The 24,228-nt window shown below is 50.8% G+C and overlaps 1 protein-coding gene across 2 annotated transcripts in view; it reads right to left on the bottom strand.

Moving 5' to 3' along the window:
- Positions 1 to 24,228, bottom strand: part of GON4L (gon-4 like) — a 224,257-nt gene that overhangs the window by 134,464 nt on the left and 65,565 nt on the right. For both annotated transcript variants that reach the window (XM_088465207.1, XM_088465208.1), the window contains exons 14-15: positions 14,892 to 15,111; positions 12,037 to 12,123 (exon numbers count right to left, since the gene is read on the bottom strand). In XM_088465207.1, coding sequence (XP_088321333.1) covers positions 12,037 to 12,123; positions 14,892 to 15,111 — 307 coding nt within the window. The remainder of the gene's footprint in view (positions 1 to 12,036; positions 12,124 to 14,891; positions 15,112 to 24,228) is intronic.

The following is a 24,228-nucleotide window of genomic DNA, read 5'->3' on the forward strand; positions in this document are numbered from 1 at the left end:
TGACCAGATAGAGGGATTACAGTGGCAACACCCTTATCCTTAAAGAAGGCATATTTGGATTTAGCCACGGGGGATATGTAATAACCAAAGCCGCACGGACTGCCCGTAGAAGGCCAGGTATATAGACTTTAGACCCAGACTACGCCTCCTTTGCACTAAGGGTCTCGTGTCTGAAAAAGTCAATAATGTCACCGTCATCAGACGTCATGTCTTTACCCGTCTGAGACCCGAAAGGCCGTTTAGAAGGCCGAAAACAAGAGATATGGTAAGAACTTACCTTTGTTATCTCTGTTTCTACGAAGTCCATAGGGTCCACAGGGTTGACCTTGGGGTATAGCTGGATCTGGATCCACGGGCACCACGCAGTTAAAGCTTTGCTGCTCCCAGGATGCACTTGGGTCCGTCCTCCTCTATACCCCGCCCCGGCCACAGGCACCTCAGTTGGTAAGCAGCTAAGGCCGGAGGAGGAGACTAAACAGAGAGAAGGAAGACTGGAACACACAAGAAACCATACTCACAGAAATGGGAGACGGAAAACTGGTGACCAGCCACACAGCCCATTTGAAGCCAGGTGCGTCAGGGCGGGCGCCCTGTGGACCCTATGGACTTCGTAGAAACAGAGATAACAAAGGTAAGTTCTTACCATATCTCTTGTTTTCTACTTCAGGGTCCATAGGGGGTCCACAGGGTTGACCTTGGGGATGTCCCAAAGCAGTTCAACTAAGGGCGGGGACGCTCCTGTGCTGAAAGGAGTACCCGGCGCCCAAAGGATGCATCCTGAGAGGCGAAGGTGTCAAACGCATAAAACCTCAAAAACGTCTGAATTGAAGACCAAGTAGCCGCCTTACACAGCTGAACAGCGGAGGCGCCACGTCTAGCAGCCCAAGAGGGACCCACAGAACGAGTGGAATGAGCCTTAACAGAGGCTGGCACAGGTAAACCCTCCTGCGCATAAGCCTCACAAATAACTGAACGAAGCCAACGGGCTAACGTTTGCTTGTTGGCAGGCCAACCCCTCTTGTGAAAACCGAAGAGGACAAACAAAGAATCCGACTTCCTAACCGAAGCAGTCCGGGCCACATAGATTCTAAGTGCCCGGACCACATCCAAGGAAGCCTCACCAGCAGAAAGATCAGGTGACTGAAAAGCTGGCACAACAAGTTCCTGATTAATGTGGAACTTTGAAACCACTTTGGGCAAAAACTCAGGACGCGTGCGGAGCACTGCCCTGTCCTGGTGAAAAATCAGAAAAGGAGGGCGACAGGAAAGCGCCCCCAATTCTGAAACCCTCCTGGCCGAAGCAATTGCCAGGAGAAAAATGGTCTTAAACGTCAGCCACTTGAGCTCCACCGACTCAAGCGGCTCAAAAGGAGGACCCTGCAAGACCCTCAGTACCACCGTCAAGTCCCACGGAGCCACCGGGGGCACGAAGGGAGGCTGGATCCTGAGAACACCTTGGAAAAAGGTGTAAACATCTGGCAGTGTAGCAATCCGTCGCTGAAACCACACGGACAAAGCAGACACATGAACCTTCAGAGAGGCCAGGCGTAAGCCGAGGTCCAAACCCGATTGAAGAAATTCCAAGATTCTGGAAACCCGGAACACCTGCGGATCATAGTTTCTGGATTCACACCACTGAAAATAAGTGCGCCACACCCTGTGGTAAATCCGCGCGGAAGCAGGCTTGCGTGCCCTAAGCATGGTACCAATCACTGAACTGGAGAAACCCCTAGACCTCAAGACGGCTGTCTCAAGAGCCACGCCGTCAAAGACAGCCGACCCAGATCCGGGTAAAGGCAGGGCCCCTGAGACAACAGGTCCCGACGCTGAGGAAGAAGGTACGGAGCGTCGATGTAGAGGCACCTCAGATCGGAGTACCAAGGACGTCTGGGCCACGCCGGAGCCACCAGCACGAGCGTGCCGCCGTCCTGCTTGAATTTCCGCAGAACCCGAGGAAGTAAGGATATCGGAGGAAACAGATACGCCAGGTGAAACGTCCATTTCACCGACAGAGCGTCTACCAGACAGGCGCCTGCGTCTCTTGTCCTTGACCCGTAAACGGGCAACTTGTGATTGTGACGGGAGGCCATCAAGTCCAGCTCCGGCAGCCCCCACCTGTCCACGAGTAGCTGAAACACCTCTGGGTGAAGCGACCATTCCCCGGGATGCACATCGTGACGGCTGAGGAAGTCCGCCTCCCAATTGAGGACTCCGGGAATGAAGACTGCCGAGATCGCTGGAACGTGACACTCCGCCCAAGCAAGAATGCGAGACACCTCCGACATTGCTGCCCGACTGCGAGTTCCCCCTTGGTGGTTGATGTACGCCACCGTGGTGGCGTTGTCGGACTGCACCTGAACCGCCCTTCCGTGAAGAGCAGGGCCGGACGACTGCAGGGCCCTGTACACAGCCCGCAGTTCCAGGATGTTGATGGGGAGAAGTGCTTCTTCCGCGGACCAACGACCCTGAAGCGATAATGAGCCGGTCACTGCCCCCCAACCCCGAAGACTGGCATCCGTCGTGAGCAGGACCCAATCCGGGATCCAAAAGGGGCGCCCCTCGACCAGATGCGCCGTCTGAAGCCACCAAGCCAAAGACTGCCGAACCTCCGCGGACAACACCAGCATCTGAGAGCGGATCCGGTGAGGTAACCCGTTCCATTCCGATAGAATCAGCCCCTGCTGGGGCCGTGAATGTAACTGGGCAAATTCCACCATGTCGAATGTCGACACCATGGACCCCAGAACTCTCATAGCTGAATGGACCGACAGGCGGCAACTGCTCAGGCAACTGTGTATCCGCAGCTGCAGGGAGGAGACCTTCTCTGGAGTCAGGAAAATCCGCTGCTAACGAGAATCCAGCAGGGCTCCCAAATGAGCCATCCGCTGTGATGGAATCAGGGAGGACTTCTTCCAGTTTATCAACCACCCGTGTGCTTGAAGACAAGCAATGGTCAGGTGGAGATGTCGAAGAAGCACCTCCGGGGAGCTCGCCAGCAGCAGAAGATCGTCCAGGTACGGCAACAGACGTAGACCCTGACCCCGAAGGTGGGCAGCCATAACCGCCATCACCTTGGTGAACACCCTCGGAGCCGTGGAAAGGCCAAAAGGCAACGCCCGAAATTGGTAGTGATGGTTCAGGATAGCAAACCTCAGATACCGCTGATGTGCCGGTGCTATGGGCACATGGAGATAGGCGTCCTGGATATCGAGGGAGACCATATAATCCCCGGGTTCCATCGCCAGAATGATGGAACGTAACGTTTCCATCCTGAACCTGGGAACTCTGAGGTATCTGTTCAGAGACTTCAAATTCAGGATAGGGCGATGAGAACCATTGGGTTTCTGTACCAGAAACAGAGTAGAATAGTACCGCGTCCCGCGCTGAGACTGCGGAACGGGAACAATGACCCCTGCTTGTAGCAAGGATTCTATAGCTACCTGAATCTGACCAGCTTTGGTCTTGTCCAGAGAAGGACTCGTACAGAAAAACTGGTGGGGCGGCCTGAACCGAAAAGACAGGGCGTACCCCTGAGAGACTACTTCTCGAACCCAGGCATCCGTGGTGGTATTGTGCCAACACTGGGCGAATTGGAGAAGTCGGCCTCCCACTCTGGGGTCCCCCAGAGAGAGGCCCGTCCCATCAGGCAGCAGGCTTATCCTCCTGCTTGGAAGAAGGGCGCCGAGCACTCCATGCCTGCTTCTTGGGCTTGGGTGCGGCCTTGGTCGCCGAATGTCTCGGGAAGGACTGGCCCTTGGCCTTACCCTGAACCCGAAAGGCAGAGCTCCTCACTTTAGCCGGCGCAGAGGCCGAAGGGAGAAAAGCCGACTTGGACTTAGCCAAAGTATCCACTATTCTGTCCAAATCCGGACCAAATAGTAAATCACCATTAAAAGGCAAGGCCTCCAGACCCTTTTTTGAATCTGCATCAGCCCTCCAGGACCTCAGCCACAGGGAGCGCCGAGCAGACACCGCTGCAGCCGACACCCTAGAAGTGAGCAGGCTGGCATCCAAAGACGCTTCCCCAATATAGGAAGCTGCATCCCGCATCTGTCCCACTAACGCTCTCTGGATATCCGGAGCCTCATCAGGAAAGGTATCCTCCAAGGCATTGGCCCATGCCTCAATGGCTTTAGCCACCCAGGAGATAGCCATGGACGGGCGAGCCACCGCCCCGGAAAGAGAATAAATGGACTTTAAACAAGTCTCCACCTTCCTGTCCGTGGGATCCTTCAAAGAGGAGATAGACGGCAATGGCAGCGTCGCGCTTTTGATCAAGCGGGTAACGTGGGAATCCACCGCCGGCGGAGTTTCCCATTTCCTGCAATGAGCTTCAGGAAAAGGATAGTTCGCCGCCAACCTCTTCTGTGGATGGAACCTCTTACTAGGTAATTGCCAGGCCGCCGCCATATGATCCGATAATTGATCAGACAGGGGGAACACAGTTGAGGTCACCTTGGCCTTTTTAAAATTAGGAAACTTCGACCTAGGAGCCGGCGCATCATCCTCAACATGTAGGATAGCCCGCACCGCCCTAACTAAGGCTGGAACATTAATGGAGGACTTAGCTTCCACCTCCTGCCCCATGACATCAGAGTCAGAGTCCTCATGGATTTCTCCATCATCTGAGGACACTTCCGAGTCCGACAACTGCGCAGCTAGTGAACTCACAACCGGACGTTTAGACACCCTTGGTGGCACATCACCTTGCAACAAGGACTGAAACGCCGAGAATGAAGCCACCAGACTCTGTACGGAGCTGGATAGAACATCCACCCAAGGCGGAGGAGCAGTCGGAGCAAAACTCTGCAAAGGCACTACAGACTGACGCGTCCCTGGGGAAGACTGCACATACACAGGCAGTCCCGAGTAAGGACCCACAGTCTGGGCCCCGGGGGAAGACCGCAACATGTGTGGAACCCTCGGGGAATGGGGGATGGTGGGCTGCGGTAACGCCCTAGAAGGGACCGCTGATGGGACCGATAACCGGTCCGCAATAGACGCCAGCACCTGTGAAAACATCGCCCAAGGAGGGTCCTGTGATACAGGGGGGTTGGAGGGGTCCGGTACCAGCTGGCACCGCCCGCACAGACCATCCTGAGATAAGTCCTCCCCATCAACTCCAGCAGCACAACGTCTGCAGGAAAATAGCACAGGAGCCACAGAGCGCTCAGTCTCCTCATCAGACATGATACCGTAAATCACAAGAAATAGGTATCACCAGAGGAATTACGGTTTTAACACCCGCGCACTCACCAGTATGCGACACAACAGCCCAGATATGGTACTGTGTAGCACACAACAGTATGTGACTGACCCCACAAATACGTGTTTTATATAAGTGAGGGTCTCAGAAAAACGCCCTTCCCCCACACACCTGCCAGGCCGTAGGAGAAGGAAAGGGATAGTTATAAGCTGACAGTAAGGAGAATAAGTCACAGACAGGCAGCACTAGCAATAGTCACATACAATGCAGAAAAGTTATACTCACTGCACCTTCCGCTACAATCAACCGCCCAGATTCAGTGTCTGGGAGGGCTATAGCGCTGTGTACACTGTCCTTTAGCAGGGGAGAGGTACACAGGGGGACCGGTCCACTTGATACCGCCTGGGAGTCTGCGATGTGCCAGTAAAGATGGCCGCCGGAGACCTCAGAGGAGGAGTGGCCGAGAGATAAGAGCAGCTCAGCGACGCCAGACTCCTAGTTGAAAGGCGCGCTGAGCTGAGGGGAGGAGCCGCTAGACAGGGAAGGCTGCCTCCCCTGGCTAGCAATTAACCCCCGGGTTGCCGGTCCCGCTACCAGCCTGATACCCTGGTGGTCTAGCGGACACGCGGGGTATTCCTCAATTGAGGGGGAGCCCGCCGCCGCTAGCGCCTCCGGTCTGTCCCCAGAGACCGGAGGCTCCTGACTGCATTGAAGTATCCGCGGGCCGCCGCACGCGGCGACCCGCGGCTTACCTGATCCCCGTCGCGTCCGGCAGCAGTCAAGGGAGTCCCCAGAGCCCGGCTAGTACAGGCTCTGGGGTCCCGCCGCGATCCCCAGAGCTGTACTGGCGTCGCGGCGCCAGCGGGGAGAAGGAGCGGCAGCGTGGACGTCCTAAAGGACAGTCTGATGCTGCCGCTCTAACAGTGTAAAAAAAGTAGAAAAAAATAAAAAATTTCTCTTTTAAAATAAAGCTTAGGGGCTGCTCCTGCAGCCCCACTGCGACAGGGTGACCCGACTCCGGCCGGACACCAACTAAAACTGAGGTGCCTGTGGCCGGGGCGGGGTATAGAGGAGGACGGACCCAAGTGCATCCTGGGAGCAGCAAAGCTTTAACTGCGTGGTGCCCGTGGATCCAGATCCAGCTATACCCCAAGGTCAACCCTGTGGACCCCCTATGGACCCTGAAGTAGAAATGGTGACTCCCCCTGTAAAACGTCCATCAGGTGCTATACCATTTGGACAATAAATTCACCCACACAGGCTCCTGCGAGACCTGGGGGGGCGAAAAACAGGATACACTGGGGTACCATCAACTGTCCAGGGACCCCTGCATGTGATGAGACCACCACAGGCTGCGATAACCCCTATGGGGAAACGCAGGGGGCGTTGCCCACAAAGGCTGTAAGCATCTTAGCCAGCCGAGGGCGGTCCCTTTTTTGTGCAGGCACAGTGACAGAAATGGGGCTTGATATATAATACAACATGCCCTCCATAAACCCTCAGCGTCTACATATCCCTCCGCTAACTGCACATGATATCAGTACATTATATAGCTGGAAGAGGATATCCTCGTTCACTTTCAGACATGAGGATTGTGAACGGAGCGTATGTGACCTCCCACACAGAAAAGCCACGTTTACTGTGAGGTAATAAACACCCTGCGACACCGCACCGCAAAGGCTGTAGCAGAAGAACAGGGATAGGAAAAGGCTGACAGTCAGAAATGAGAGTACAGGCAAACAGCGCTAGCATTTAAGTCACATACAATGCACAGATAACATCCTGAATTACAAGCGCTGCGATCAACTACACAGACCCGAGCCTGGTAGGAAACAGTGCTGCATACACTGACCTTACACCGGAGGAGAGGTATGCGGGGGACCCGGACCGCAACGGCACCTGTATCAGCTTCCAGCAGCGTTTGTCATTCCCAGCACATGTAGTGAGAAAATGGCCGCCGAGGAGCAGAGAGGAGGCCGGCCCGGGGAGGAGCGCTGACACAGCCCGCTCAGACCGCTGTGGAATGGCACTGTGCAGCGGGGGAGACGCCGGCTGTGAGACAGGGAAGGCGTTCTCCCCTGGCGTGCTATTAACCCCTGGGACGCCGCGCTGTACCGCACATGCTGCGGCCCGCTGTCCCTGGTGGTCTAGTGGAAGGCGCAGGATTAGTACCTGGCCCCACGCGCAGCCGGTCCCCAGGGAGCCCCCTGCCTGGGGACCAAACAGGACTGTGTTACCGGCGGGTGCCCACCGCGGGACCCCGCCGCTTACCTTGTTCCCCGTGCATCCGGCCACAGTCCAGGTAGCCGGGGATCACCGCTAGCTGTGACCCCAGCTACCTACCAGCATCCCCGGATCGGTACAGGCGTTCTGGTACTGGCGGGGTGTAGGAGTGACAGTATGGACGTCAATACTGACTGTCCTATGCTGGAGCACTCTAGTTGTGCAGCCACAGCTGCGAAGAAATCTTCAGGGGCCTTAAAAAGACCCCCCTCTGTACGGTGCGACTGGTCCGGCCAGGCACCAACGAAAGCTGAGTGGCCTGAGGCTCGGGGGCGGGGTATAGGAGAGGGACCCCAGTGCATCCTGGGAGGCTGAAAATTTAACTCTGTGGTGCCTGGATGTCTGCCGCCATCGCCTATACCCCAAGGTATCCTGTGGAACCCTATGGACCCTGAAGTAGAAATACACACACACACACACAGAGGGAGGGGGGTGATAGACAGGGGGCAGGATATACACACACAGAGGGAGGGGGGTGATAGACAGGGGGCAGGATATACACACACACACACAGAGGGAGGGGGGTGATAGACAGGGGGCAGGATATGCACACACACACACAGAGGGAGGGGGGTGATAGACAGGGGGCAGGATATACACACACACACAGAGGGAGGGGGGTGATAGACAGGGGGCAGGATATACACACACACAAAGAGGGAGGGGGGTGATAGACAGGGGGCAGGATATACACACACAGAGGGAGAGGGGGGTGATAGACAGGGGGCAGGATATACACACACACACAGAGGGAGGGGGGTGATAAGACAGGGGGCAGGATATGCATACACACACACACACACACACAGAGGGAGAGGGGTGATAGACAGGGGGCAGGATATACACACACAGAGGGAGAGGGGTGATAGACAGGGGGCAGGATATACACACACAGAGGGAGGGGGGTGATAGACAGGGGGCAGGATATACACACACAGAGGGAGGGGGGTGATAGACAGGGGGCAGGATATACACACACAGAGGGAGGGGGGTGATAGACAGGGGGCAGGATATACACACACACACAGAGGGAGGGGGGTGATAGACGGGGGCAGGATATACACACACAGAGGGAGAGGGGTGATAGACAGGGGGCAGGATATACACACACACAGAGGGAGAGGGGTGATAGACAGGGGGCAGGATATACACACACAAAGGGAGGGGGTGATAGACAGGGGGCAGGATATACACACACAGAGGGAGGGGGGTGATAGACGGGGGGCAGGATATACACACACACAGAGGGAGGGGGGTGATAGACAGGGGGCAGGATATACACACACAGAGGGAGAGGGGTGATAGACAGGGGGCAGGATATACACACACACAGAGGGAGGGGGGTGATAGACAGGGGGCAGGATATACACACACACACAGAGGGAGGGGGGTGATAAGACAGGGGGCAGGATATGCACACACACAGAGGGAGAGGGGTGATAGACAGGGGGCAGGATATACACACAGAGGGAGGGGGTGATAGACAGGGGGCAGGATATACACACAGAGGGAGGGGGGTGATAGACAGGGGGCAGGATATACGCACACAGAGGGAGGGGGGTGATAGACAGGGGGCAGGATATACACACACAGAGGGAGGGGGGTGATAGACAGGGGGCAGGATATACACACACACACACAGAGGGAGGGGGGTGATAGACAGGGGGCAGGATATACACACACAGAGGGAGGGGGGTGATAGACAGGGGGCAGGATATACACACACACAGAGGGAGGGGGGTGATAGACAGGGGGCAGGATATACACACACAGAGGGAGAGGGGTGATAGACAGGGGGCAGGATATACACACACACAGAGGGAGGGGGGTGATAGACAGGGGGCAGGATATACACACACACAGAGGGAGGGGGGTGATAGACAGGGGGCAGGATATACACACACAGAGGGAGGGGGGTGATAGACAGGGGGCAGGATATACACACACAGAGGGAGGGGGGTGATTGACAGGGGGCAGGATATACACACACAGAGGGAGGGGGGTGATAGACAGGGGGCAGGATATACACACACACAGAGGGAGGGGGGTGATAGACAGGGGGCAGGATATACACACACAGAGGGAGGGGGGTGATAGACAGGGGGCAGGATATACACACACACAGAGGGAGGGGGGTGATAGACAGGGGGCAGGATATACACACACAGAGGGAGAGGGGTGATAGACAGGGGGCAGGATATGCACACACACAGAGGGAGAGGGGTGATAGACAGGGGGCAGGATATACACACACAGGGAGAGGGGTGATAGACAGGGGGCAGGATATACACACACAGAGGGAGAGGGGTGATAGACAGGGGGCAGGATATGCACACACACACAGAGGGAGGGGGGTGATAGACAGGGGGCAGGATATACACACACAGAGGGAGAGGGGTGATAGACAGGGGGCAGGATATACACACACAGAGGGAGGGGGGTGATAGACAGGGGGCAGGATATACACACACACAGAGGGAGGGGGGTGATAGACAGGGGGCAGGATATGCACACACACAGAGGGAGAGGGGTGATAGACAGGGGGCAGGATATACACACACAGAGGGAGAGGGGTGATAGACAGGGGGCAGGATATACACACACAGGGAGAGGGGTGATAGACAGGGGGCAGGATATACACACACAGAGGGAGAGGGGTGATAGACAGGGGGCAGGATATACACACACAGAGGGGGGGAGGTGATAGACAGGGGGCAGGATATGCACACACACACAGAGGGAGGGGGGTGATAGACAGGGGGCAGGATATACACACAGAGGGAGGGGGGTGATAGACAGGGGGCAGGATATACACACACAGAGGGAGAGGGGTGATAGACAGGGGGCAGGATATACACACACAGAGGGAGAGGGGTGATAGACAGGGGGCAGGATATACACACACAGAGGGAGGGGGGTGATAGACAGGGGGCAGGATATACACACACACAGAGGGAGGGGGGTGATAGACAGGGGGCAGGATATACACACACAGAGGGAGAGGGGTGATAGACAGGGGGCAGGATATGCACACACACAGAGGGAGAGGGGTGATAGACAGGGGGCAGGATATACACACACAGAGGGAGAGGGGTGATAGACAGGGGGCAGGATATACACACACAGGGAGAGGGGTGATAGACAGGGGGCAGGATATACACACACAGAGGGAGAGGGGTGATAGACAGGGGGCAGGATATACACACACAGAGGGGGGGAGGTGATAGACAGGGGGCAGGATATGCACACACACACAGAGGGAGGGGGGTGATAGACAGGGGGCAGGATATACACACAGAGGGAGGGGGGTGATAGACAGGGGGCAGGATATACACACACAGAGGGAGAGGGGTGATAGACAGGGGGCAGGATATACACACACAGAGGGAGAGGGGTGATAGACAGGGGGCAGGATATGCACACACACAGGGAGGGGGGAAGGATCTGCATACCTAACGGGAAGAGGGAGGTATTATCTGAATATAGAGGAAGGGGGATGCAGGATCAGTTTTTGGGGGCACAGGATGGTTCTCCCCGGTCACTATTTGTACAGAATGCGCACACTCTCACCGTGAGTACAGGAAATTGTCATGTATAATTGGATCGCACATTTCTTGGGAGTGCGCATTAGTGCAAGTTCATGAAACAAACTCGCACCTGATTGTACTGAGCCCCATGTGCTTTTATGCATGTGGGTCCGATTATATCCCCCCGGTATTGGGCAGGGAGGGGTTTGGGGATGGTAATTCCATAATGCTACACGGGGTTATTAGGTTAAAAAAAAACAAAAAAACACTTGTTATTACTCTCGTGTTATTTCCTACTGTATTAACCGGAAACGCAGATCAGACTGAGCACGCAGCTAGGTGAGAAAGGGTGATATAATAACGGTATACGTTCGGGAAGTTGACGGACGCAATGCACACCAACGGCTTCCCAACTGCTTAATCCCGGTGAGGCTTAAATTACATTTTACCGACGCTAGGAGACGGACGGGGGGGGAGGGGTGTTAGGTTTAGGGCTCCCGGGGGGGCTTAGGGTTAGGCACCCCCCCGGGAGGTTAGGGTCAGGATAGGGGAGGGGTTAGGGTCAGGCACCCCCCCGGGGACAGGTTTAGGCGGCGGGGAAGGGTGTTAGGCTTAGGCATTTAGAGGGAGAGATTAGGGTTAGGCACGGGGGGGGGGGGGGGGGGCATAGTTTAGGCACCCTAAAGGAGGGTTAGGAGGTAGAGTTAGGTTAGTTTATACTTACCTTTAGGACTATCGGGATTTCCTCCTCTGTTGGGCTGCCGCCATGTGGCCGGCGGTAAGTCATACCGAATGCATAATAACATTACATACAATGGGGGACAATTGGTTGTCTGCCTGAGGACACCGTCATAATCCATCCAATCAGGTAGCTAATGTCCCTCATTGCTGACTGATTGGGGCTGACTTGTCCTATGTGAATATTTCCTCTATGGTGACAGTTACAGACAGTAACAATGTAACCATATGGACATGATAACAGGCGTATAAACAGCGTCCTCATCCCGCTACTATAGTTACCAGGTACATTTGCGCAGTGTTGGCCTCCTGGTTTGGCCGCGGGTTCTGGAAGGTCAGAAGGTGGATCTGAGTCAGGAGCTGGACATGCTGCAGGACAGAGGAAGGGGATTAATGGCAGGACTATGGGGAAGGGGGATTCACGGCAGGACTATGGGGAAGGGGGATTCACGGCAGGACTATGGGGAAGGGGGATTCACGGCAGGACTATGGGGAAGGGGGATTCACGGCAGGACTATGGGGAAGGGGGATTCACGGCAGGACTATGGGGAAGGGGGATTCACGGCAAGACTATGGGGAAGGGGGATTCACGGCAGGACTATGGGGAAGGGGGATTCACGGCAGGACTATGGGGAAGGGGGATTCACGGCAGGACTATGGGGAAGGGGGATTCACGGCAGGACTATGGGGAAGGGGGATTCATGGCAGGACTATGGGGAAGGGGGATTCATGGCAGGACTATGAGGAAGGGGGATTAATGGCAGGACTATGGGGAAGGGGGATTAATGGCAGGACTATGGGGAAGGGGGATTAATGGCAGGACTATGGGGAAGGGGGATTAATGGCAGGACTATGGGGAAGGGGGATTAATGGCAGGACTATGAGGAAGGGGGATTAATGGCAGGACTATTGGGAAGGGGATTAATGGCAGGACTATGAGGAAGGGGGATTAATGGCAGGACTATGAGGAAGGGGGATTAATGGCAGGACTATGGGGAAGGGGGATTAATGGCAGGACTATTGGGAAGGGGGATTAATGGCAGGACTATGGGGAAGGGGATTAATGGCAGGACTATGAGGAAGGGGGATTCATGGCAGGACTATGGGGAAGGGGGATTCATGGCAGGACTATGGGGAAGGGGGATTCATGGCAGGACTATGGGGAAGGGGGATTAATGGCAGGACTATGGGGAAGGGGGATTAATGGCAGGACTATGGGGAAGGGGGATTCATGGCAGGACTATGGGGAAGGGGGATTCATGGCAGGACTATGGGGAAGGGGGATTCATGGCAGGACTATGGGGAAGGGGGATTCATGGCAGGACTATGGGGAAGGGGGATTCATGGCAGGACTATGGGAAGGGGGATTAATGGCAGGACTATGGGGAAGGGGGATTAATGGCAGGACTATAGGGAAGGGGGATTAATGGCAGGACTATGGGGAAGGGGGATTAATGGCAGGACTATGGGGAAGGGGGATTAATGGCAAGACTATGGGGAAGGGGGATTCATGGCAGGACTATGGGGAAGGGGGATTCATGGCAGGACTATGGGGAAGGGGGATTCATGGCAGGACTATGGGGAAAGGGGATTAATGGCAGGACTATGGGGAAGGGGCATTAATGGCAGGACTATGAGGAAGGGGGATTAATGGCAGGACTATGAGGAAGGGGCATTAATGGCAGGACTATGAGGAAGGGGGATTCATGGCAGGACTATGGGAAGGGGGATTAATGGCAGGACTATGGGGAAGGGGGATTAATGGCAGGACTATTGGGAAGGGGATTAATGGCAGGACTATGAGGAAGGGGGATCAATGGCAGGACTATGAGGAAGGGGGATTAATGGCAGGACTATGGGGAAGGGGGATTAATGGCAGGACTATGGGGAAGGGGGATTAATGGCAGGACTATGGGGAAGGGGGATTAATGGCAGGACTATGGGGAAGGGGGATTAATGGCAGGACTATGGGGAAGGGGGATTAATGGCAGGTCTATGAGGAAGGGGGATTAATGGCAGGACTATGGGGAAGGGGGATTAATGGCAGGACTATGAGGAAGGGGGATTAATGGCAGGACTATGAGGAAGGGGGATTAATGGCAGGACTATGAGGAAGGGGGATTCATAGCAGGACTATGGGGAAGGGGGATTCATAGCAGGACTATGGGGAAGGGGGATTCATAGCAGGACTATGGGGAAGGGGGATTCATAGCAGGACTATGGGGAAGGGGATTCATGGCAGGACTATGAGGAATGGGGATTCATGGCAGGACAATGGGGAAGGGGAATTCATGGCAGGACTATGGGGGAAGGGGGATTCATGGCAGGACTATGGGGAAGGGGGATTCATGGCAGGACTATGGGGAAGGGGGGATTCATGGCAGGACTATGGTGAAGGGGGATTCATGGCAGGACTATGGGGAAGGGGGATTCATGGCAGGACTATGGGGAAGGGGGATTCATGGCAGGACTATGGGGAAGGGGGATTCATGACAGGACTATGGGAAGGGGGATTAATGGCAGGACTATGGGGAAGGGGGATTAATAGCAGGACTATGGGGAAGGGGGATTAATGGCAGGACTATGGGGAAGGGGGATTAATGGCAGGACTATGGGGAAGGGGGATTAATGGCAAGACTATGGGGAAGGGGGATTCATGGCAAGACTATGGGGAAGGGGGATTCATAGCAGGACTATGGGGAAGGGGGATTCATGGCAGGACTATGGGGAAGGGGATTCATGGAAGGACTATGGGGAAGGGGGATTAATGGCAGGACTATGGGGAAGGGGGATTAATGGCAGGACCATGGGGAAGGGGGATTCATGGCAGGACTATGGGTAAGGGGGATTCATGGCAGGACTATGGGTAAGGGGGATTCATGGCAGGACTATGGGGAAGGGGGATTCATGGCAGGACTATGGGGAAGGGGGATTCATGGTAGGACTATGGGGAAGGGGATTCATGGAAGGACTATGGGGAAGGGGGATTCATGGCAGGACTATGGGGAAGGGGGATTCATGGCAGGACTATGGGGAAGGGGGATTCATGGCAGGACTATGGGGAAGGCGGATTAATGGCAGGACTATGGGGAAGGGAGATTAATGGCAGGACTATGGAGAAGGGGCACAGGACCCACCTGTTGCATTTGCTGCTGCAGCCTCTTCCTTTGTGCCACGTCCAGGCACATGACAGGAGGAACCTTTGGTGTTGGAGGAAGTTTGGCCATTTCAGGCTCCCGTACCGGAGACCGGTCATCCTCTGTCCTCGTAATATTCTTCTTCATCCGCAGATACTCCAGCTGCGCTCTAACTGTCCGATGCTGCTCAGTAAGCAGGTTGGCCAGGGGCTCCTCAAACCTGTGCAAGGCAGATATCAGGTCATGGTCATCCGAGCCTTACATAATGCCTGATACATATATATGTATGACACACACATAACTGCACGTGCAAATATACAAATATATATACACACATTATATGGACAAGACAAGAGTATTCGGAGGCCTGACCATTACACCAACAGGGACTGTAATGACATTGTATTGAAATACATATACTGTAATATGGAGTTGGTCCCCCTGTTACAGCTATAACAGCCTCCATCTATACTATTACTGTAATATGGAGCTGGTCCCCCTGTTACAGCTATAACAGCCTCCATCTATACTATTACTGTAATATGGAGTTGGTCCCCCTGTTACAGCTATAACAGCCTCCATCTATACTATTACTGTAATATGGAGCTGGTCCCCCTGTTACAGCTATAACAGACTCCATCTATACTATTACTGTAATATGGAGCTGGTCCCCCTGTTACAGCTATAACAGCCTCCATCTATACTATTACTGTAATATGGAGCTGGTCCCCCTGTTACAGCTATAACAGCCTCCATCTATACTATTACTGTAATATGGAGCTGCTCCCCCTGTTACAGCTATAACAGCCTCCATCTATACTATTACTGTAATATGGAGCTGCTCCCCCTGTTACAGCTATAACAGCCTCCATCTATACTATTACTGTAATATGGAGCTGGTCCCCCTGTTACAGCTATAACAGCCTCCATCTATACTATTACTGTAATATGGAGCTGGTCCCCCTGTTACAGCTATAACAGCCTCCATCTATACTATTACTGTAATATGGAGCTGGTCCTCCTGTTACAGCTATAACAGCCTCCATCTATACTATTACTGTAATATGGAGTTGGTCCCCCTGTTACAGCTATAACAGCCTCCATCTATACTATTACTGTAATATGGAGTTGCTCCCCCTGTTACAGCTATAACAGCCTCCATCTATACTATTACTGTAATATGGAGCTGGTCCCCCTGTTACAGCTATAACAGCCTCCATCTATACTATTACTGTAATATGGAGTTGCTCCCCCTGTTACAGCTATAACAGCCTCCATCTATACTATTACTGTAATATGGAGCTGGTCCCCCTGTTACAGCTATAACAGCCTCCATCTATACTATTACTGTAATATGGAGTTGCTCCCCCTGTTACAGCTATAACAGCCTCCATCTATACTATTACTGTAATATGGAGTTGCTCCCCCTGTTACAGCTATAACAGCCTCCATCTATACTATTACTGTAATATGGAGTTGCTCCCCCTGTTACAGCTATAACAGCCTCCATCTATACTATTACTGTAATATGGAGCTGCTCCCCCTGTTACAGCTATAACAGCCTCCATCTATACTATTACTGTAATATGGAGCTGCTCCCCCTGTTACAGCTATAACAGCCTCCATCTATACTATTACTGTAATATGGAGCTGCTCCCCCTGTTACAGCTATAACAGCCTCCATCTATACTATTACTGTAATATGGAGCTGCTCCCCCTGTTACAGCTATAACAGCCTCCATCTATACTATTACTGTAATATGGAGTTGCTCCCCCTGTTACAGCTATAACAGCCTCCATCTATACTATTACTGTAATATGGAGCTGCTCCCCCTGTTACAGCTATAACAGCCTCCATCTATACTATTACTGTAATATGGAGCTGGTCCCCCTGTTACAGCTATAACAGCCTCCATCTATACTATTACTGTAATATGGAGCTGGTCCCCCTGTTACAGCTATAACAGCCTCCATCTATACTATTACTGTAATATGGAGTTGCTCCCCCTGTTACAGCTATAACAGCCTCCATCTATACTATTACTGTAATATGGAGCTGGTCCCCCTGTTACAGCTATAACAGCCTCCATCTATACTATTACTGTAATATGGAGCTGCTCCCCCTGTTACAGCTATAACAGCCTCCATCTATACTATTACTGTAATATGGAGCTGGTCCCCCTGTTACAGCTATAACAGCCTCCATCTATACTATTACTGTAATATGGAGCTGCTCCCCCTGTTACAGCTATAACAGCCTCCATCTATACTATTACTGTAATATGGAGCTGCTCCCCCTGTTACAGCTATAACAGCCTCCATCTATACTATTAGTGTAATATGGAGCTGGTCCCCCTGTTACAGCTATAACAGCCTCCATCTATACTATTACTGTAATATGGAGCTGGTCCCCCTGTTACAGCTATAACAGCCTCCATCTATACTATTACTGTAATATGGAGCTGGTCCCCCTGTTACAGCTATAACAGCCTCCATCTATACTATTACTGTAATATGGAGCTGCTCCCCCTGTTACAGCTATAACAGCCTCCATCTATACTATTACTGTAATATGGAGCTGCTCCCCCTGTTACAGCTATAACAGCCTCCATCTATACTATTACTGTAATATGGAGCTGGTCCCCCTGTTACAGCTATAACAGCCTCCATCTATACCATTACTGTAATATGGAGCTGCTCCCCCTGTTACAGCTATAACAGCCTCCATCTATACCATTACTGTAATATGGAGCTGCTCCCCCTGTTACAGCTATAACAGCCTCCATCTATACTATTACTGTAATATGGAGCTGCTCCCCCTGTTACAGCTATAACAGCCTCCATCTATACTATTACTATAATATGGAGCTGGTCCCCCTGTTACAGCTATAACAGCCTCCATCTATACTATTACTGTAATATGGAGCTGCTCCCCCTGTTACAGCTATAACAGCCTCCATCTATACTATTACTGTAATATGGAGCTGCTCCCCCTGTTACAGCTATAACAGCCTCCATCTATACTATTACTGTAATATGGAGCTGCTCCCCCTGTTACAGCTATAACAGCCTCCATCTATACTATTACTGTAATATGGAGCTGGTCCCCCTGTTACAGCCTCCATCTATACTATTACTGTAATATGGAGCTGCTCCCCCTGTTACAGCCTCCATCTATACTATTACTGTAATATGGAGCTGGTCCCCCTGTTACAGCTATAACAGCCTCCATCTATACTATTACTGTAATATGGAGCTGCTCCCCCTGTTACAGCTATAACAGCCTCCATCTATACTATTACTGTAATATGGAGCTGGTCCCCCTGTTACAGCTATAACAGACTCCATCTATACTATTACTGTAATATGGAGCTGGTCCCCCTGTTACAGCTATAACAGCCTCCATCTATACTATTACTGTAATATGGAGTTGCTCCCCCTGTTACAGCTATAACAGCCTCCATCTATACTATTACTGTAATATGGAGCTGCTCCCCCTGTTACAGCTATAACAGCCTCCATCTATACTATTACTGTAATATGGAGCTGCTCCCCCTGTTACAGCTATAACAGCCTCCATCTATACTATTACTGTAATATGGAGCTGGTCCCCCTGTTACAGCTATAACAGCCTCCATCTATACTATTACTGTAATATGGAGCTGCTCCCCCTGTTACAGCTATAACAGCCTCCATCTATACTATTACTGTAATATGGAGCTGATCCCCCTGTAACAGCTATAACAGACTCCATCTATACTATTACTGTAATATGGAGCTGATCCCCCTGTAACAGCTATAACAGACTCCATCTATACTATTACTGTAATATGGAGCTGGTCCCCCTGTTACAGCTATAACAGCCTCCATCTATACTATTACTGTAATATGGAGCTGGTCCCCCTGTTACAGCTATAACAGCCTCCATCTATACTATTACTGTAATATGGAGCTGCTCCCCCTGTTACAGCTATAACAGCCTCCATCTATACTATTACTGTAATATGGAGCTGGTCCCCCTGTTACAGCTATAACAGCCTCCATCTATACTATTACTGTAATATGGAGCTGGTCCCCCTGTTACAGCTATAACAGCCTCCATCTATACTATTACTGTAATATGGAGCTGGTCCCCCTGTTACAGCTATAACAGCCTCCATCTATACTATTACTGTAATATGGAGCTTGTCCCCCTGTTACAGCTATAACAGCCTCCATCTATACTATTACTGTAATATGGAGTTGCTCCCCCTGTTACAGCTATAACAGCCTCCATCTATACTATTACTGTAATATGGAGCTGCTCCCCCTGTTACAGCTATAACAGACTCCATCTATACTATTACTGTAATATGGAGCTGGTCCCCCTGTTACAGCCTCCATCTATACTATTACTGTAATATGGAGTTGCTCCCCCTGTTACAGCTATAACAGCCTCCATCTATACTATTACTGTAATATGGAGCTGCTCCCCCTGTTACAGCCTCCATCTATACTATTACTGTAATATGGAGCTGGTCCCCCTGTTACAGCTATAACAGCCTCCATCTATACTATTACTGTAATATGGAGCTGGTCCCCCTGTTACAGCTATAACAGCCTCCATCTATACTATTACTGTAATATGGAGCTGCTCCCCCTGTTACAGCTATAACAGCCTCCATCTATACTATTACTGTAATATGGAGCTGGTCCCCCTGTTACAGCTATAACAGCCTCCATCTATACTATTACTGTAATATGGAGCTGCTCCCCCTGTTACAGCTATAACAGCCTCCATCTATACTATTACTGTAATATGGAGCTGCTCCCCCTGTTACAGCTATAACAGCCTCCATCTATACTATTACTGTAATATGGAGCTGCTCCTCCTGTTACAGCTATAACAGCCTCCATCTATACTATTACTGTAATATGGAGCTGCTCCTCCTGTTACAGCTATAACAGCCTCCATCTATACTATTACTGTAATATGGAGCTGGTCCCCCTGTTACAGCTATAACAGCCTCCATCTATACTATTACTGTAATATGGAGCTGCTCCCCCTGTTACAGCTATAACAGCCTCCATCTATACTATTACTGTAATATGGAGCTGCTCCTCCTGTTACAGCTATAACAGCCTCCATCTATACTATTACTGTAATATGGAGCTGGTCCCCCTGTTACAGCTATAACAGCCTCCATCTATACTATTACTGTAATATGGAGCTGCTCCTCCTGTTACAGCTATAACAGCCTCCATCTATACTATTACTGTAATATGGAGCTGCTCCCCCTGTTACAGCCTCCATCTATACTATTACTGTAATATGGAGCTGGTCCCCCTGTTACAGCTATAACAGCCTCCATCTATACTATTACTGTAATATGGAGCTGCTCCCCCTGTTACAGCTATAACAGCCTCCATCTATACTATTACTGTAATATGGAGCTGCTCCCCCTGTTACAGCTATAACAGCCTCCATCTATACTATTACTGTAATATGGAGCTGCTCCTCCTGTTACAGCTATAACAGCCTCCATCTATACTATTACTGTAATATGGAGCTGCTCCTCCTGTTACAGCTATAACAGCCTCCATCTATACTATTACTGTAATATGGAGCTGGTCCCCCTGTTACAGCTATAACAGCCTCCATCTATACTATTACTGTAATATGGAGCTGCTCCCCCTGTTACAGCTATAACAGCCTCCATCTATACTATTACTGTAATATGGAGCTGCTCCTCCTGTTACAGCTATAACAGCCTCCATCTATACTATTACTGTAATATGGAGCTGCTCCCCCTGTTACAGCTATAACAGCCTCCATCTATACTATTACTGTAATATGGAGCTGGTCCCCCTGTTACAGCTATAACAGCCTCCATCTATACTATTACTGTAATATGGAGCTGCTCCTCCTGTTACAGCTATAACAGCCTCCATCTATACTATTACTGTAATATGGAGCTGGTCCCCCTGTTACAGCTATAACAGCCTCCATCTATACTATTACTGTAATATGGAGCTGCTCCTCCTGTTACAGCTATAACAGCCTCCATCCTTTGCAGAAGATGTTGGAGGGTGTCTGTGGGAGTTGTGGCCAGTCATTGTGTAGAGCATTTATGAGGTCAGGCACTGGTGAGACGGCCTGGCTCCCAATCTCCATTCCACAATGCAATCAGGCAGGTAATGTTCTCCTGGCATCCGCCAAACCCAGACTCACCCATCAGTTGCCAAATAGAGAAGTGTGATTGGTCAGTCCACAGAGCACGTTCCCACTGTGCTTTACACCAGTCATCCCACGCTGGGCATTGGACTTGGTGATGTGAGGCTGGCATGCAGCTGCTCGGCCATGGAAACCCATTACACTAAGCTCCCGCCGCACAGTCTTTGTACTTACATTAATGCCAGTGGAAGTTTGGAACTCTTCAGCTATGGAATCAGCAGAGCGTTGGCGACTTTTATGCACCATGCGCCTTAGCAGTCGGTGACCCCGCTCTGTGATTGTACGTGGTCTTCTGCTTCGTGGCTGAGTTGCTGTTGTTCCTAAATGCTTCCACTTTCTTATAATATTTTATTGCAAAGGTGGCATCACAGTACCGCGCTCCCTAGCACGGCACCGCGCTCCCTAGCACGGCACCGCGCTCCCTAGCACGGCACCGCGCTCCCTAGCACGGCACCGCGCTCCCTAGCACGGCACCGCGCTCCCTAGCACGGCACCGCGCTCGCTATCACGGTACCGCGCTTGAAGTCACTGAGCTCTTCAGAACGATCCATTTTGTATCAGAAATATTTGCAAATGGAGACTGCATGGCTGGTACCTGATTATATACACCCTATTGCAACACCCCAATTCAATCATTAACAGGTGTGGCCAAATACTCTTCTCCATATAGTGTGTATGAGGAAGTACTTTGGGATGAAACATGTGTGGGCTTGGCTTATAATGGAGACGCTGTGATGTCATCAGTCCAGGAAGCGCTGGTGGATTGGAGAGGACGCCAGGGGTTCCGGCTGATGTGGGATGACCGGAGGTCCAATTTCTTTATGCGCTGTTTGTTATATTCCATATATCACAATATTATATGTGAGTGGTTTTTAATTGTTTTCAGTAAAGAATTGGGTTTTAAACGTACTTCACCAATGTGGGCCTCCAATTAATAATAATTATATATTTATTATTATTCTACCGACGACTTTACTGAGTTCCGTAAATCTTCATATGAATTTGTGTATAAGTAGCATATTAGTGCTGCGCCTTTGTATTGTGTCTCATTACACACAACTATTTACTGGTTGTCACCATCATTCACCAGTTTGTATATATTGTTGTGAAATAATTGACACTATGCCTCTAATTACTGATACTTTGTATCAGCCGCTAAATGCTGCACTGTGCTTATTCTGCTGCTTAGAGACGCATAGCGCCAACGCCACTTCCTGAGTGAGGCGCAGAGCCGGCGAGCCACGAGGAAGCAGCGTCCAGCAACAAGGGAAGCCGGGGGCATTTATACTGGTGAGTACGGTCTCACATTGCGTACTGCCGCTTTCCGTATTACTTGTATAGTGGCCAGCTGTGATCTAACACCAACACAGGGCACCCGGTAAGCCAATGTACCAGAGAGTGCCGGAATGTCAAAATGTGTTATGTACACGTGTGTGTGTGTGTATGTATATATGTATAATATATATATATACACACACAGTCAGGTCCATAAATATTGGGACAGTGACAGAATTGTCATATTTTGGCCTCTAGTCACCACCACAATGGCTGTGAAATGAGACAAACAAGATGTGATTTACCTGCAGACTTTCAGATTTAATTTGAGGGTAATTACATCCAATCAGGTGAACGGTGTAGGAATTACAATGGTTTCTATATGTGCCTCACACTTTTTAAGGGGCCCAAAGTAATGGGACAAACTAAACAATCCTAAATCTAACTTTCACTTTTTAATACTTTGTTGCAAATCCTTTGCAGGCAATTACAGCCTGAAGTCTGGAACGCATAGACATCACCAGACGCTGGGTTTCACCCCTGGTGATGCTCTGCCAGGCCTCTACTGCAAATGTCTTCAGTTCCTGCTTGTTCTTGGGGCATTTTCCCTTCAGTTTTGTCTCCATCAAGTGAAATGCATGCTCAATGGGATTCAGGTCAGGGGATTGACTTGGCCATTGCATAACATTCCACTTTTTAGCCTTAAAAAACTCTTTGGTTGCTTTTGCAGTAGGCTTCGGGTCATTGTCCATCTGCACTGTGAAGCACCGTCCAATGAGTTCTGAAGCATTTGGCTGAATATGAGCATATAATATTGTCCCAAACACTTCAGAATTCATTCTGCTGCTTTTGTCAGCAGTCACATCATCAATAAATACAAGGGAACCAGTTCCATTGGCAGCCATACATGCCCACACCATGACACTACCACCACCATACTTCACTGATGAGGTGGTATGTTTTGGATCATGAGCAGTTCCTTTCCTTCTCCATACTCTTCTCTTCCCATCACTCTGGTACAAGTTGATCTTTGTCTCATCTGTCCATAGGATGTTGTTCCAGAACTGTAATGGCTTTTTTAGATGTTGTTTGGCAAACTCTAATCTGGTCTTCCTGTTTTTGTGGCTCACCAATGGTTTACATCTTGTGGTGAACACTCTATATTCACTCTTGTGAAGTCTTATCTTGATTGTTGACTTTGACACATATACACCTACCTCCTGGAGAGTGTTATTGATTAGGCCAACTGTTGTGAAGGGGTTTTTCTTCACCAGGGAAATAATTCTTCTGTCATCCACCACAGTTGTTTTCCGTGGTCTTCCCGGTCTTTTGGTGTTGCTGAGCTCTCCGGTTCGGTCTTTCTTTTTAAGAATGTTCCAATCAGTTGATTTGGCCACACCTAATGTTTTTGCTATCTCTCTGATGGGTTTGTTTTGATTTTTCAGCCTAATGATGGCTTCACTGATCGTGACAGCTCTTTGGATCTCATATTGAGAGTCGACAGCAACTGATTCCAAATGCAAATGTCACACCTAGAATCAACTCCAGACCTTCTACCTGCTTAATTGATAATGAAATAACGAGGGAATAGCCCACACCTGTCCATGAAATAGCTTTTGAGTTGATAGTCCCATTACTTTTGGCCCCTTAAAAAGTGGGAGGCACATATAGAAACCATTGTAATTCCTACACCGTTCACCTGATTTGGATGTAATTACCCTCAAATTAAATCTGAAAGTCTGCAGGTAAATCACATCTTGTTTGTTTCATTTCAAAGCCATTGTGGTGGTGACTAGAGGCCAAAATATGAAAATTCTGTCAATGTCCCAATATTTATGGACCTGACTG

The sequence above is a fragment of the Taudactylus pleione genome, unplaced genomic scaffold (genome assembly GCF_031769625.1).
Source record: "Taudactylus pleione unplaced genomic scaffold, aTauple2 ptg001907l, whole genome shotgun sequence".
Taxonomy (NCBI): Eukaryota; Metazoa; Chordata; class Amphibia; order Anura; family Myobatrachidae; genus Taudactylus; species Taudactylus pleione.